The sequence below is a fragment of the Salmo salar genome, chromosome ssa05 (assembly GCF_905237065.1).
Source record: "Salmo salar chromosome ssa05, Ssal_v3.1, whole genome shotgun sequence".
In the NCBI taxonomy this organism is placed as follows: Eukaryota; Metazoa; Chordata; class Actinopteri; order Salmoniformes; family Salmonidae; genus Salmo; species Salmo salar.
In genome coordinates this window covers 69804575-69821904 of record NC_059446.1, presented here as the reverse complement: position 1 = coordinate 69821904, position 17330 = coordinate 69804575, and the positions used below count along the sequence as shown (strand labels likewise).

The window sequence follows — 17330 nt, the reverse complement described above, 5'->3', positions numbered from 1 at the left end:
AATTTAATGCATTCATATAGCTAGTTTCACAACAAATAGGTTATGCATACTTCCCACAATGTTAGCTGACCACTGATACAATGTAACTTGTCAAAAATACTTGCACATAACGTTCAGTGTGATGAACCAAAACACATGAAAACTTAAGACACAGGGATGGAGAATCAGCAGGCCTTTATTTGATTCCTTCAGGTGCTGGCATTGACACAATTGGCACGAGAATAAACTTTGCTTAGCCATCCTCCTGCCACTTTACAGCTGAGCAGGTGACCTCTGCCAACACAACAACAGGAGCATTACTCAAACCAAATGAGTTGGATAGAAATAAATTCAAATCAAGTCTACCATAGTCTTCTTATAGTTGGCCCTGGAGTACCCCTGGCAAATACTGCTTCACTTAGCCATTTTATAGCCTCGTCCCAAAGCTATTGCTCATTGCTGTGGGCGGCTGGTGTGCTGAGATTAACCAATTAATAACGTTTAACACAGACACTTGACAATGCTCAAATCATAAGTCCCATTTCAGTGTTCAAGTGCCTCAACTCAGGATAATTGACAATGGAATAAGTTAGATAAACTCCAGTATTTACAGGGATACTCCAGAGCCAGACGTGGGGAAACAGTGCTCAGTATTGTAGGCTGTTTAAATAAGGGCTTACAGTACATGCATTACAATGGTTCCTGTTCTGTTCTGCTGGTGCTACACAATGCAGAGGCCAGCCCTCTGCTACATCTCTAATGTTGAAGATTGTAGGATCTGTTAGGGTTGTCACTATAAGACAAGATTGTATTTGGCAATATTTTATCCTTTTAAAAGTAGAACACTGTACTTTGGCCAATGAGAGTACTGCTACAACCTTCCTGCCACACAACCATTGCTCTGTCAGACTACCCAATATAGCTGTACGAAAGAGGAAAAAATACATTGCATAACAATTGAGAAAATGACTGAAATGCTGTGATTCCTCAACGACAATTGCCAGTATTGTAACAAATCACTTCTTGTGTTAGAGATTAGGGTCCCCCACCCTGTGTGACCATTCCTGCTCCCTGGCCTCTGGAAAGCTACAGATAGATCTAGGGCCAGGTTTTCATCCCTAAATCCTAATATTAACCACTAGGAGAGGGGATGCAAAATTGACCTTAGATCAGTTTAAACTACTCCACATTAAAAAACACTGAGGGGAGTTCTGGGAAGCTGAGAAAACAAGCACTGACTTGGTGAGAGCTAAAGAACACATTACCAGAGAAGCTCTTTTTGGAACTGAACTTTCAAGCTACTTTCTGGAGCTCTGGTTCACACAGACAGATCCTTTCAGATGTACAGTATGAACACTGAGCAGAGGTTCGATTAAGGCACACGAGTGAGTTAAGAGGAAGATTGTGAGAGATGAACAGAAGAGTCAGAGAGCGATAGAATAAGATGACTGGCTTCAGCATGTCTAATTCAGGTTTTTTTTTGGGGGGGGGTCGGTAAGTCAGCGTATCTAAATTAAATGTTTACCCTGTTTATACAGGCACATCTCCATGTCAGGTTCTACTGCCATCATCTCCTTGTCTAAGGGATCTGTTGCCCAAAGAGTTACGGGTCTGTCTGGTGCTATAGCCCACTAAGGAGGCTGTAAAATACGAAACAAATAAACAATAAGTAAACTAATCAACACTCATCATTGGACTCATCCGTGTGCGTCTGTGACAAACTATTCATGGGGGTGCCTTTCATGTATGACTGTAAAGTCACATTAGCACGAACACTTAAAAACAAAGATACTTTAAAAATGTAGTTCTATTTGTATTTCCACCGTATAGCACCATGATAGCTTTTCCCAAACAGCCGTTAAAGCAGAGGGGGTCCTTTTGGTTTTTTGAGTAAATCCATATTCCCCATCAACATGTTCAGCTTTGGTTTGGTTTCCTCGACAGTCATCTGCTCAGAAATTAGTCTATAGGAAGTGAACCTGACAAGCGAGGAGGGCCTTTTCAACAGGAAATGATGAAATGTGACTGTATAAGTCGCCACCACAGTGATACACTAGCCATACAGAAAGACAGCAGACTTAGAAAATTATTGACAGTTGACAGGTTGGGTACATATCATGTTGGTTAAAAAACAGATGTAATCTGTGCCAAAACAAACTGACCACTGCTGTAAACATTACCCCCAAAAATAAAAAAAACTGGAAGATGCATCCTGTAGAATTTTTTTATATTCAGTCAAACTAATCTGAATGTCTGTGCGCAGCAGGGGATGGTGTGATGAATGCCAGACGCCTCTTGTTCTCCTGGAAAAGAGACACGGCTCCAGTTAGGAACTAATGTAATCAAATTGCAAAAGCAGAAGTAAAGCCAATTCAACAATCCTATCCAACGAGAATCTTTTATCAAGAGCTAGGCTGAACATGAGTGAACTGTTTCTCAGTTCAGGGCCTAATGCCCAAAATGATTTTGTTTTATGACCACTGACCAGCAAGGAGTCAAAGGACTCAACAGATTAAATAAACAAAGGTGAAATAACTAACTACCTCTATGAGTAGTGGGAGACTTCTCTGCATAAGTGGAAAAACCTTACCGTTTATGCTGCGCTTAACTCGCCGTCCTTGCCTCTGATCTCATCTTCGGCGTCTGGGTCGGCTGAGTGGAACTCTGCCACGTACAGGCCCTTGTCGATGCTGCCGGGGATGGGCTTAATGTCGGTCACCAGCTGGTCCTCGATGGACTTCAGGTTGAAGCGGTCCTCAGAGGTGATCAGGTTGATGGCCAGACCCAGGTGACCAAACCTCCCTGGAAAAGGAGGTGTTAAAATAGGCAACAGGCTTATATTTGATGCTTTATTTACCCAGGAGAAAAGCAGATGGTAGCTGGAGGATGTTGTCCGAGGTCTGATTTGACGGCGTGATGAAAATGCAGTGTATGGTCTCACCTGATCTGCCGATGCGATGCAGGTACGTCTCAGCATTCTTGGGGAAGTCAAAGTTGATCACTACGTTCACCGCTTGGATGTCAATTCCCCTGGTGAACAGATCTAAGCAGGGAGGCAAGAGAATAATTTAACAATCTTTTTTATCAACCAAGCAATCATTCAACAATGGTAAAATACGTTACCTGTGCAGACCAAGTTCCTGCAGAGTCCGTTTCTGAAGTCATGGAACACACGGTTTCTGTACTCCTGTTTCAAAGGCAAAACCAGTGCAAGGGTTAGCAAGACATGGCTACACACTGTCTAATGAGAAGGTATTCCATGCTGTCTACATCTAAAGTGCAAGTGGCTGGGCCGGCTGAGCTGACCTGCATCATCTTGGCGTGGATGTAGAAGCAGGAGTAGCCCAGCTGGGTTATCTTCTTGGCCAGCAGCTCAACCCTCTGGGTGGAGTTACAGAAGATGATGGACTGGTTGATCTGGAGCTGTTGGAGAACGAAAGATGCATTGATGAGACAATGTACTCATTATGAATAAATGGATGACCCAGATGACAGAAACATGGCTTCCTGCTCTACCATCAGCCAATATCTCTACGACTGAAAGAAGTTGAGCTTTTCTGACTGCGTATGTAAAGGACCAGTTATAGAACAAGTTTCCAACCCACCTCAAGAGTTAGTCTATCTAGCAAAACATGAGGCGATAAGCTAAGGCTCCTTCAAGGTTACTCATCAAGCAGGTACAGTGCATTCGTAAAGTATTCAGACCCCCTGAATTTTTCCATATTTCGTTACATTACAGCCTTATTCTAAAATTGATTAGGTCGTCCCTCCCCTCAATCTACACCAATATCCCATGATGACAAAGCAAAAAGTTACTTTTTTTTTTTTTAAATGTTAGCAAACGCAAACCTTTTTTAATTTTTTTTTAAAGAATCACATAAGTATTCAGACCCTTTACTCAGTACTTTTGGCAGCAATTACAGCCACGAGTAGGACACTACAAGCTTGGCACAAGTGTATTTGGGTAAGTTTCTTCCATTCTTCTCTGCAGATCCTCTCAAGCTCTGTCAGGTTGGATGAAGACCGCCGCTACACAGCTATTTTTTGGTCTCTCCAGAGATGTTCGATCAGGTCAAGTCCAAGCTCTGGCTGGGCCACTCAAGAACATTGAGACTTGTCCCAAAGCCACTCCCGCGTTGTCTGGCTGTGTTCTCAGGGTCATTGTCCTCTTGGAATGTTAACCTGCTCCAGAGCACTCAGGACCTCAGACTGGGGTGAAGGTTTTCAAATAGGATCTCTGTTCATCTTTCCCTCGATCCTGATTAGTCTCCCAGTCCCTGCCGCTGAAAAACATCCCCACAGCATGGTACTGCCAGCACCATGTTTAACTGTAGGAATGGTTGCAGGTTTCCTCCAGATGTGGACAGTTGGCATTCAGGACAAATAGTTCAATCTTGGTTTCATCAGACCAGAGAATCTTTTTTCTCATGGTCAGAGTCCTTTAGGTGCATTTTGTCAAACTCCAAGCGAGCCGTCATGTGCCTCTCACGGAGGAGTGATTTCCATCTGGCCACTACCATAAAGGCCTGATTGGTGGAGTGCTGCAGAGATGGTTGTCCTTCTGGAAGGTTCTCCCATCTTCACAGAGGAACTCTGGAGCTCTGTCAGATGGACCATTGGGTCCCTGGTCACCTCCCTGACCAAGGGCCTTCAGCCACAATTGCTCAGTTTGGCCAGCTCTAAATCAAATGAAATTTTGTTGGTCACATACACATGGTTAGCAGATGTTAATGCGAGTGTAGCAAAATGCTTGTGCTTCTAGTTCCGACCATGCAGTAACATCTAGCAAGTAACCTAACAATTTCACAACAACTACCTTATACAAACACAAGTGTAAAGGAATGAATAAGAATATGTACATTTAAATATGTATGAGCGATGGCCATACCGCATAGGCAAGATGCAGTAGATGGTTTAGAGTCAGTATATACACGTGAGATGAGTAATGTAGGGTATATAAAGTGGCATTGTTTAATGTGACTAGTGATAGATTTATTATATCCAATTTTTAATTATTAAAGTGGCTAGAGATTTGAGTCAGTATGTTGGCAGCAGCCACTCAATGTTAGTGATGGCTGTTTAACCTGTTAGGGCTAGGGGGCAGTATTGACACGGCTGGATAAAAAAACGTACCCGATTTAATCTGGTTACTAGAATATGCATATAATTATTGGCTTTGGATAGAAAACACCCTAAAGTTTCTAAAACTGTTTGAATGGTGTCTGTATAACAGAACTTCTATGGCAGGCCAAAACCTGAGAAGATTTCAAGCAGGAAGTGGCCTGTCTGAGAAGTAGTGTTTCATCTTGGCTCTTTTTATTGAAGACTCAGGATCTGTGCAATAACGTGACACTTCCTACGTCTTCCATAGGGTCTCAGAGCCCGGGAAAACGTTGAATGATATCGAGGCAGGCTCTGGCTGAAACACTTTATCGCTTTTGGCAAGCGGCCACAGAGTACTATGGGCTTAGGCGCACGTCCGCTTCGACCGAATGCTTTCTTTTCCTTTGTCTGTTTATCTAAACGCAGATTCCCGGTCGGAATATTATCGCTTTTTTATGAGAAAAATGGCATAAAAATTGATTTTAAACAGCGGTTGACATGCTTCGAAGTACGGTAATGGAATATTTAGAATTCTTTTGTCACGAATTGCGCCATGCTCGTCACCCTTATTTAGCCTTTAGGATAGTGTCTAGAACGCACGAACAAAACGCCGCTGTTTGGATATAACGATGGATTATTTTGGACCTAACCAACATTTGTTATTGAAGTAGAAGTCCTGGGAGTGCATTCTGACGAAGACAACAAAGGTAATAACATTTTTCTTATAGTAAATCTGACTTTGATGAGAGCTAAACCTGCTGGGTGTCTAAATAGCTAGCCCTGTGATGCCGGGCTATCTACTGAGAATATTGCAAAATGTGCTTTCACCGAAAAGCTATTTTAAAATCGGACATATCGAGTGCATAGAGGAGTTCTGTATCTATAATTCTTAAAATAATTGTTATGCTTTTTGTGAACGTTTATCGTGAGTAATTTAGTAAATTCACCGGCAGTGTCCGGTGGGAATGCTAGTCACATGCTAATGTAAAAAGCTGGTTTTTGATATAAATATGAACTTGATTGAACAAAACATGCATGTATTGTATAACATAATGTCCTAGGGTTGTCATCTGATGAAGATCATCAAAGGTTAGTGCTGCATTTAGCTGTGGTTTGGGTTTATGTGACATTATATGCTAGCTTGAAAAATGGGTGTCTGATTATTTCTGGCTGGGTACTCTGCTGACATAATCTAATGTTTTGCTTTCGTTGTAAAGCCTTTTTGAAATCGGACAGTGTGGTTAGATTAACGAGTCTTATCTTTAAAATGGTGTGAAATAGTCATATTGTTGAAAAATTGAAGTAATAGCATATCTAAGGATTTGAATAACGCGCCACAGGATTCAACTGGCTGTTAGAGGTTAACAGTGATGGCCTTGAGAGAGAAGCTGTTTTTCAGTCTCTCGGTCCAAGCTTTGATGCACCTGTACTGACCTCGCCTTCTGGATGATAGCGGGGTGAACAGGCAGTGGCTCTGCTGGTGGATGTCCGTGATGATCTTTTTGGCCTTCCTGTGACATTGGGTGCTGTAGGTGTCCTGGAGGGCAGGTAGTTTGCCCCCGGTGATGCGCTGTGCAGACCGCACTACCCTTTGGAGAGCTTTACGGTTGTGGGCGGTGCAGTTGCCGTACCAGGCAGTGATACAGGCCGACAGGATGCTCTCGATTGTGCATCTGTAAAAGTTTGATGGTTTTAGGTGACAAGCCATATTTCTTCAGCCTCCTGAGGTGGAAGAGGCGCCTTCCTCCCGACACTGTCTGTGTGGGTGGACCATTTCATTTTCTCCGTGATGTGTACGCCGAGGAACTTAAAACTTTCCACCTTCTCCACTACTGTCCCATCGATGTGGATAGGGGGCTGCTTCCTCTGCTGTTTCCTGAAGTCCACAATCATCTCCTTTGTTTTGTTGACATTGAGTGTGAGGTTTTTTCCTGACACCACACTCTGAGGGCCCTCACCTCCTCCCTGTAGGCCGTCTTGTCATTGTTGGTAATCAAGCCTACCACTGTAGTGTCGTCTGCAAACTTGATAATTGAGTTGGAGGCGTGCATGGCCACGCAGTCATGGGTGAACAGGGAGTACAGGAAAGGGCTGAGAACACACCCTTGTGGCACCCCAGTGTTGATCAGTGGGGTGGAGATTTTTCCTATCCTCACCACCTGGGGTCGGCCTGTCAGAAAGCCCAGGACCCAGTTGCACAGGACGAGGTCGAGACCCAGGGTCTCGAGCTTAATGACGAGATAGGAGGGTACTATGGTGTTAAATGCTGAGCTGTAATTGATGAACAGCATTCCTACATTGGTATTCCTCTTGTCCAGATGGGTTAGGGCAGTGTGATTGCGTCGTCTGTGGACCTATTGGGCCGGTAAGCAAATTGGAGTGGGTCTAGGGTGTCAGGTGATATGATCCTTGACTAGTCTCTCAAAGCACTTCATGATGACAGAAGTGAGTGCTATGGGGCGATAGTCATTTAGCTCAGTTACTTCAGTTATTTTCGCTTTCTTGGGAACAGGAACAATGGTAGCCCTCTTGAAGCATGTGGGAACAGCAGAGTGGGATAGGGATTGATTGAATATGTCCATAAACACACCAGCCAGCTGGTATGCGCATGCTCTGAGGACATGAAGGAATGGAAGACTCTAGGAGGAGTCTTCCATTTAAGAATGATGGAGGCCACTGTTCTTGGGGACATTCAATGCTGTAGACATTTTTTGGTACCCTTCCCCAGATCGGTGTCTTGACACAATCCTGGCTCGGAACTCTGACAACTCCTTCGACTTCATGGCTTGGTTTTTGATCTGACATGCACTGTCGAAGCTTATCTAGACAGGTGTGTGCCTATCCAATTCATGTTCAATCAATTCAATTTACAACAGGTGGACTCCAATTTGTAGAAACATCAAGGATGATCAATGCAAACAGGATGCACCTGAGCTCAATTTCAAGTCTCATAAAGGGTCTGAAGACTTATGTAAATAAGGTGTTTTTTAATTGTAATACATTTGCTAAAGTGTATAAAAACCTGTTTTCACTTTGCCATTATGGATTGATAGATTGATGAGGGGAAATTCAATACATTTTAGAATAAGGCTGTAATGTAACAAAATGTGGAGAAAGTCAAGAGGTCTGAATACTTATCGAATGCACTGTACGTCGCTCAAAAAACTACCTCCACAGCTTTAGACAGACTCACCCTGGAGAAGAGGGTGTTGAGGCAGTGGACTTTCTGCCTCTCAGTGACGTAGGCGTAGTACTGGGTGATGCCCTTCAGTGTCAGTTCATCCATCAGGTTGATCTCATAGGGCTTTGAAAGGTGCTTCGCCTGGAGGGGGACACAGATCGCAATTGAGAGTAAAGACAATTCAGTTGTCAATTTTTAATTCAGACTCCTCTCACTGAACTGCCATGCACATCTCCCCCTTGGTCTATCCAACCACTACCGTGGTCTCCCCCTGTTCTCTCACTCTCTAGCCCCCCAGTCATCAAGGCAAGTCCTCTCACCATGAACTTCTGCACACTGATGGGAAAGGTGGCAGAATAGAGTAGGATCTGACGACCCTTAGCCAGGAAGCTGATGATATCTTCGATGAGGACCACAAAGTCCTGAGACAGCAGCTTGTCTGCCTGGAGAGGGAGAGACATTTGTTGATGACCCAATTGAGTGCATCCTCAGCACATTAACTATTTCAAACAGAGCAGGTGGCAAAGTGGGGCTACTTTCATTTGGCTTATTAAACCAACAATATTATTCCATTAGCAAAACGAGCAACTACGGAGTCTCCCACAAAAAATATACTTTCCAGATTTCATAACATATGCCGCTTTAATAAAACAACCAGTAACGCTCACCTCATCCATCACCATCATCTGGACTTTATCCACTTTGGCCACGCCCTTCTTTATCAGGTCCAGGATCCTGCCTGGTGTGGCTATCACCACATGTACTGAGAGATAGGGGATGAGGAAGAGAAAAGAGTGAAAATGAACAGTAAGTACTAGGGATGTGCATCTTTCCCTTTTAAGATGGGTTGTTACGCATCTAGACAAATTGTCACCGATACAGGGACAATACGTTTGTTTGAAACGATTCAGTTTAATTAGAGGAACGTATCGATGCGATCCACTAACATCTGTTGCATAAACACATTCATTTTCCATTCTAAATTCAAATCTGCTGCAGGTGGAGCTCATGAGCTTTTAAAATTTAACTAGGCAAGTCAGTTAAGAACAAATTCTTATTTACAATGACGGCCTAAAGGGGAACAGTGGGTTAACTGCATTGTTCAGGGGTAGAACAGATTTTTACCTTGTCAGGCTACCTGCCACCCCTGGGTATCTCGGAGTTGACTTCTGTGTGTAAATGATGCATGTAGGCATCTGATCTGAGCCATAAGGAAAGTCACCGTCACCCACTAATGAATGTCATTTTCGCTGATTACGTGTTAGAGCTAGTAATGTATAAATACTTAAATCTACTATGACAGAGCACAACTTTGGATTTCACCCGTCTCATAATCGGATCGTTTAGACCCCTGAAACGTAACTCTAGACCTCGAAGCCAGATCCACAGCATTTTTCTGTTCTTCATTCTAAATCAGGGACTGGTAGCACAGAAAACCAGCAGGCTCCAGACCTCGTAGGGTAAGAGTTGAATACCCCTGGTTTAGACCGTTTGGAAGTTGACGGACTCAGCGAGCTTGTTCTCTTCGCTAGCCTCGACCATGGAGTACAGATAGAAAAAGTGATTGCCATCGTCGTTATGAAATTAAACTTTTACCGTATATAGCTAAAAATTACAAATACAATTTGTTAAAAAAAACAAAATAAAAAAATACTGCTGATAGTGAACTTGATCAAAATAAAATATATGCCCTGATCAGTATGTAGCCTACCCACCTTTTCAAAAGTGCATTTATTTTTATTTTTTTAACTAGAAAAATTGAATTGGTTATCACTCAAGTAATAAAGGCTAATATTGTGCAAGACATTTTACAAACATTTGAATGCTGAAGATGAGTCTCAGATATACCAGATCAGGAATAGACTACCCATCGTTGGTCAGTGTGCGAAGCTGCACACAGGCCACAGATTGACCAGTCTACTGATATTGACTGGGGTTGTTGGGCATGCAAAATGACTTTTAGATCAATGACTGTCAACATAATTACATGCTTTGTTCAACACTGTAAGGAGAGGACGCAGTTGCCATAAAATATGAGGTATTTTCGTAAAGTACAAAGTAATTTGAGCAACAACAAAAAAAATGTTTATCGGCGATTTGCGGCGTTTCAATCGATTTTCTGACGATGCATGTTACATTTGGATCGGTTTGGGGTCCTGCGGATCAATGCACTCATACCTTAAACATTTGAATCAGGGAGCTATCGTTACAGCGGACCAAAGAACTCATACACTATATACAAAAGTATGTGGACCCCTCTTCAAATGAGTGGATACGGCCATTTCAGTCACACCCATTGCTGACAGGTGTATAAAAACAGCCATGCAATCTCCATAGACAAACATTAACAGGAGAATGGCCATTAGTAAAGAGCCCAGTGACTTTCAACGTGGCACCGTCATAGGATGCCACCTTTCCAACAAGTCAGTCCGTCAAATCTTTGCCTCGCTAGAGCTGCCCAGGTCAACTGTATGTGCTGTTATTGTGAAGTGGAAACATCTAGGAGCAATAACGGCTCAGCAACGAAGTGGCAGTGCTGAGGCGCATAAAAATAGTCTGTCCTCGGTCACAACACTAGCAACACTATTGTGGAGTTCCAAAACTACCTTGAAGCAACTTCAGCACAAGAACTGTTCGTCGGGAGCGTCATGAAATGGGTGTCCATGGCCGAGCAGCCGCACACAAGCCCAAGATCGCTTGGCATTGCGCATGGTGTCGGCTGGAGTGGTGTAAAACTCGCCACCATTGGATTCTGGAGCACTAGAAACGCATTCTCTGGAGTGATGAATCAAGCTTCACCAGCTGGCAGTCCAAAGGACAAATCTGGATTTGGCAGATGCCAGTAGAATGCCAACTGCCCCAAGGGAGGACTAACTCCATATTAATGAGATGTTCAACGAGCAGGTGTCCACATACACTACATGACCAAAAGTATCTTAAACATTTGAGTCGGGGACCGATCATTACAGCCCTAGTAAGTACAGTACGTAAAGGCACAATGAGGATCTGCACAACGTGCTGTTGCGTAACACATGGGCAGGTCTCTTGATCAACAGCCAAACTGGATTTAAAGTAACAAAGTTCAGTGTCAGTCACGCAAGCAAACAATATCCATAATGCATGTAGAGCTATGATCAGCTGCAATTCTTCACACATTGGTTATGCCGCTACAGCCACTATAACCCTTTCGACTGCCCATCCCCCATGACTGAGTGGTAGTTACCAGTCTCGTCCAGACGCATGATGTCGTCCCTCAAGTTGGTGCCTCCCGTGGTGGCCATGACCTTGACCCCACCCATGTGCTTGCTCACCTGGATGCTGATCTGGCTCACCTGCAGGGCCAACTCTCGTGTAGGAACCATCACCATGGCTGCAGAGATGAGAGGAAGGGCAGCGAGAAATGAAGGATAGAGCAGAGAAAAAGAGGTTTGGGGAATGAGGGAGAAGAGGAAAAAAATCTCCACAAATCAATTGGAATAAATAACCTATAACTGGAGACCATTAAAAAGCTGAATTTCACTGACAGGTGATGAGCTCAGGCACTGGCTTAAGTGAATGTAATTTATCCAACTCACTAGTTGGATAAGTGGCCTTGATATATTATGAATCTGTGGCATGCTGTTCCCTTGAGGTCCAGCACTATTAGAGCACACTGTGTGTGGGCGTTAGGTTTGTGACACTGGGTCTGTCCATATGTCAGAGATTCCGTGTCCCACCAGGCATACTGGACCGGTGTAATGTCCTCTCCATACACTGAATGTGTGCTTACTTGTGCATCAATCTAGTGAATTGTTCAGGCAACTACATAGGGGTATTCACCAGTGATTACATCACAATAGGCCAAATTAATAATAACACATTAAGTGCAGATTTCACAGATGGACTTCGTACCAAAATTGATTAAAACAAGCAAATGAGATTACATGGATTGATGTTGAAAGGGTATTGAGTAGCAGCAGGTGCAGTTCTCACCCTGTATGTGGTCCTTCTTCAGGTCTATCCTCTCCAGGAGAGGAATGAGGTAGGCTCCGCTTTTCCCGGTGCCGTTTTTAGCTCGGGCCAAGATGTCCCTTCCTGACAGAGCAATGGGGATGCTCTCCTCCTGGGGACAGACAGGCACACAGGTTGGTGAGAGAGACAGTTCCACAAACATGAGCAAACACTAACACACATTCAACAAAATTCCAAAATAGTCATGGACAGAGCAGCAGAGGGAAGTCACCTGTACAGGAGATGGTTTCTCCCAGCCCATCTCAAAGATCCCCATCAGTAGCTCCCGCTTCAGGCAGTAGTCTTCAAACTCATTCCCCTTGGTCGATGTCACATCCTGGGGAAAGAGTAGACGTCAAGGTTGAAGCTAGGGTCATTATTGATTTATGGACTTATAGGGGTCTGCTTTATTAAACGGTGAATGTGTCACTAGGACTTACTGATGTTCTAAATCTGCAGTCTTTCTGTGGAAGCTGCAGGCACTTCTTCCAGTCATCGCCAAAACGGATGCCCCCACTGCTCTGGGGAATGTTGCCTCCCTTCTGGTGGGCGTCTGGTTGTGGGGCAGTTGCCAGGGATCCTGATGTTAGTCCAACTGGCTTGAGTGGTCCTCTAAACTGCCCGTTGGGCTTGTTCAGTCCCATTATGGATGTTGGGTTCTCCGTTCTTGCTGTAGACATGGCTTAGAGAGCTTTTCCTTCACAGTCTGTCAATTTCTTAGTCACTCACAGTGTAAAGCTAAACTTTTTTTAAATCCTTTTTTTCTGTCCAATGTTTCCTTAGATCTTGTTTTTCCACTCGTGGTACTAATGTCCTTGTGTTATTTAGTTCACAAAAAAAATAAAACCTTGTTTTCAGGATTTCTAATTTAAAGAATTTATGTATACACTTATACGTACAGACCTCTTGAAAAAAAGAGTCTGGCGTACGAAAATGGTATATTTACAAGACGATGCTCCCCAAAAAGGGAGAAATTAGCATTTATATGAATAAATAGATCATATATCCGCCCAAAAAAAACAAACCTTTGTGAAAGTGTTTCAGAATTCAAACATTAAAGTTATCCTGGTGAAAATAGCTTTTTTCTGAAGTCTCTTTTCTGTGTACAACAACCTGTAAAGTTTTTAATATTGTCTCTATGTTCAAAGACTTTCTCACTGTTTTTCCTGGACTGAAGTGGTCGTACGTTTCTTTGTTAGTCTCAAGTGCTTTTAGTCTTTTACATTCAAACAGACCTGTACTGTCCTCTGATTCACATGGACTATTCCTATGTTTCTCTGAGTCTTTCAACTTCGTGTTTTTTGGTGTGTTATGAAGCAAAAAATGTGTGCTCTTGTCAACCACAAAAAAATGACTTAGACAAAACACTGAGGGAAATAGTTCCAACCCGTTGTGCTGTTCACTTTGACAGTAACAATGTGTGTTCTGCTGTTGTGCTCTTCTTTTGCTGTGGTATATGTGGAGCTGACACACTCAGTCACATTTGCATTCAACTCCTGGTTACCTGCACGAAAGCAACAATACATCATAAGGACAAAAGCATCACAAATGAAAGCGTATGCCTGTGTCGCTATTGACTGTAGCCAATACTAAAAGGAAATTGAGATTGGTTTCAATAATTTAAACATGTAAATTAATCTCAATTTCTAAACAAAACAACCACTAACTAGGACTGCACTTGAAATTATAGAATGTGTTTATTTCCTGAACGTGAACTAATCGAGTCTAACGTTAAACTTGAGCATTTTAGTTAACGTGTAACTAGCGAACTGGACATATTAGCAAGGTGTTTAGCTAGCTAGTTAGGTTACGTGGTAAAAAAAAAAAGTCGATATAAGAGTAGTTAGCTAACGTTAGTTACCAAGTGCAGTGGTCTGGGGCAAAAGCAAAGCACAAAAACTATTTTAAAAAGATCAAAAAACGTAAGTTACGAGCACACGTTAACTACGCACAATTTGGCTGTGCTAAAACACTACGTTAGCTAGGACTGAGTTCAACAAAATAGTTTAGTTAACGCTGAGTTGGTGATCAGTGTACTCATGAGACAATTAACAAATTGATAGCCGTATTAGCAGCCAACATAGACCCACAATTGGTTTACCAGCAAACGTTAGATGGCTAACTAATGATTGGTTGTGTGACCACAGTAACTGTAGGCAAACTTTACGTGGATAATTACTACCTAGTGGCATTAAATGCCCGGTAAAGTAGATTAGCTAAGCTAACGTAGCTAGCTAGAGTTGTGTTAGTCAACTACCGTTAGCTAGCTAGCTGTGACAACGTGTTAATCGAAGTTTTTGGGCAGAGATAGTTTGACAACTTGGAGGCTAACAGTACCTTCACGACAAGTTCGAGCTGAGGCTAACGATTTAGATAAACAGTCGACAGATATTAGAAAGTAAAATATGAAATAACCAGCTTGCACGTTTGCTTGGCAAACATTGCTGGTTAGCTAGCTATGGTAACTAAGTTAAGCGTAGGCTGACTGGTCGACTCTCCTTCAAACATACTAGCATAGGCAGCTGAGTAGCGCCCATGCACTATCGGCTACTTCAAACAAATCCAACACGTTACCTTAATGTTCATCGAACGTCTTCTCTCGTTAACTTAATTAAAGCAAATTGTCCAAGTATTATGAAACTGTTTGTGTTTCGTGAAACCCACCGACTTGTCTCGCTATTGTCTCTTCTTTAAAAAAACGACAATTCAACATGGCCGCGCGCTCGCCTTTAGCTGGTTCTCTTTCGCTTTCCTACTGGGTCGTCACTAGTTACCACAGTCATAAACCCCGCCCATTTATACAATTTACCTTATTAAAATGTGATTTTAACCTGATAGCTGTATGGCTTAATTTGCCTTAAAAGGCAAATTCGTTATTTCTATGCATTTTTACGATATAACCCATTCTGACTTTGTGGCTGTGGTAACTAATGGAACCCTTCGTTCGTCTGGCTGCGCAGGGACATGAACTACCCAATCAGCGTGTCCTGTTTCGAACTCAAATTGTTTAGCGATATCTAGGTTCTTGGGACGTACTTAACGTAAAAAGTTTGCTTGCTTCCCGGGCGAAACACTTCGGTAGAGTTCGTGCACATACCTATGTCGACATTTTGTGAAGTTTTGGACTTCGGTGAAGGTTTTTTCGGCTGTTCGGGCACACGACATTTTTTTCTGGAGGCAAGCCGAAGTTCGGAGCCAATGTCTACGCCCCTTCGTCGGTGATTGGTCAACAGTAGGGATTCTTCAAAATAGTCTTTGTTGTCATTCAACCAGAGACGACTCGGTTTTATGCCATTTTTTTCATTGAGAAATACTGCACAAAAAAACCTTAGTTAGATGTACAATTGCGCGACTAATATTTATTCGGTAAAAACGTCAACTAATGACAGATTTCTTGGGATATCTTCGATTAGTTCAGACTATTCTGAGGAATTGTAACTGGCTACGGCGTCCCAAAATGGACAATCTGTACTATTGCAATTTTTTTCTCGTTTTTCAAACGAATGTATTTTAAGGGAGTATGCTAACACTCTCGGTTCGACTAGTCGCCAACATAACTGAAGCATGCTGACGCATTTAACGCATATCCTAACCCTTTGCTTAACCATTTTACATTTCAACTTCAATGGGGTAGGGACGTCCAAGGATTCTGCATAGTACAGACTTTTCAACTAATGAAGTTAGGTAAGGCAACCACATATCACACTCAATGCAAGTAAAACGTAATTTAAAAAACAAACATCACAAGTATAGGGTCATAACAAGGTGAACGAGTCCAAGCATATTCTGACAGGTGGCTGTTTTCATCAGGCCTGCGGCAGCCTTGTGTTCTCAGGAAACCAGTGGTATTCTCAGAACCTCAGATACCCAGGTGGGGCCCAGACAGGAGGAGTATGTATGAACATAGGCGGTTTCCGCCTTCTAATAATGTCTGAAGGGCACAACACTCAAAACTGGTGTTAATACACACACAGAGGTCTCCTAGAACAGGAGACCTTACAGTTTATCATAACACAATTTATTAACCCTTTAAAAGGTTTGAGGCCTTGGTTTAACCCTCTTCAGTGAGTAACTTCATAAAAGAGGGGAATAGTTGAGTACCTGTTGTTTTCTTCAGCTTTTTAATTTTTATTTAACCAGGTAGGCCAGTTGAGAACAAGTTCTCATTTACAACTGCGACCTGGCCATGATGAAGCAAAGCAGTGTGACAAAAACAACAGAGTTACACATGGGATTAACAATCGTAGTCAAAACTACAATAGAATAATCTGTATACAGTGTGTGCAAATGAAGGAGGTAAGGCAATAAATAGGCCAATAATGGCGAAGTAATTACAATTTAGTAATTTACACTGGAGTGATATTCAGTTGAAGTTGGATGTTTACATACACTTAGGTTGGAGTCATTAAAACTCGTTTTTCAACCACCACAAATTTCTTGTTAACAAACTATAGTTTTGGCAAGTCGGTTAGGACATCTGCTTTGTGCATGACACAAGTCATTTTTCCAACAATTGTTTACAGACAGATTATTTCACTTATAATTCACTGTATCACAATTCCAGTGGGTCAGAAGTTTACATATACTAACTTGACTGTGCCTTTAACCAGCTTGGAAAATTCCAGAAAATGATGTCATGGCTTTAGAAGCTTCTGATAGGCTAATTGACATAATTTGAGTCAATTGGAGGTGTACCTGTGGATATATTTCAAGGCCTACCTTCAAACTCAGTGCCGCTTTGCTTGACATCATGGGAAAATCAAAAGATATCAGCCAAGACCTCAGAAAAAACATTGTAGACCTCCACAAGTCTGGTTCATCCTTGAGAGCAATTTACAAACGCCTGAAGGTACCACGTTCATCTGTACAACATTAGTACGCAAGTATAAACACCATGGGACCATGCAGCCGTCATACCGCTCAGGAAGGAGACGCCTTCTGTCTCCTAGAGATGAACGTACTTTGGTGTGAAAAGTGCAAATCAATCCCAGAACAACAGCAAAGGACCTTGTGAAGATGCTGGAGGAAACAGGTACAAAAGTATCTATATCCACAGTAAAACGAGTCCTATATCGAC

General features: G+C 42.6%; 1 protein-coding gene across 4 annotated transcripts; it reads right to left on the bottom strand.

Moving 5' to 3' along the window:
- Positions 1-157: 157 nt before the first annotated feature.
- LOC106605696 (probable ATP-dependent RNA helicase ddx6) lies at positions 158-15544 on the bottom strand. Of its 4 annotated transcripts, none has more exons than XM_014201590.2 (13): positions 15351-15544; positions 12694-13757; positions 12486-12590; positions 12236-12365; positions 11487-11633; positions 8932-9026; positions 8584-8706; positions 8276-8404; positions 3286-3402; positions 3103-3166; positions 2921-3022; positions 2570-2781; positions 158-2282 (listed from the first exon to the last, which is right to left on the bottom strand). In XM_014201590.2, exons 2-12 carry the CDS (start codon positions 12931-12933, stop codon positions 2573-2575), a joined length of 1461 nt encoding a protein of 486 aa, XP_014057065.1. In that variant the 5' UTR covers positions 12934-13757; positions 15351-15544; the 3' UTR covers positions 158-2282; positions 2570-2572. The 4 variants fall into 4 exon arrangements, with proteins under 4 accessions (XP_014057065.1, XP_014057066.1, XP_045574645.1 ...); XM_014201591.2 differs by lacking the exon at positions 15351-15544 and adding an exon at positions 15290-15311; XM_045718689.1 differs by lacking the exon at positions 15351-15544 and adding an exon at positions 14918-15182.
- Positions 15545-17330: the final 1786 nt, after the last annotated feature.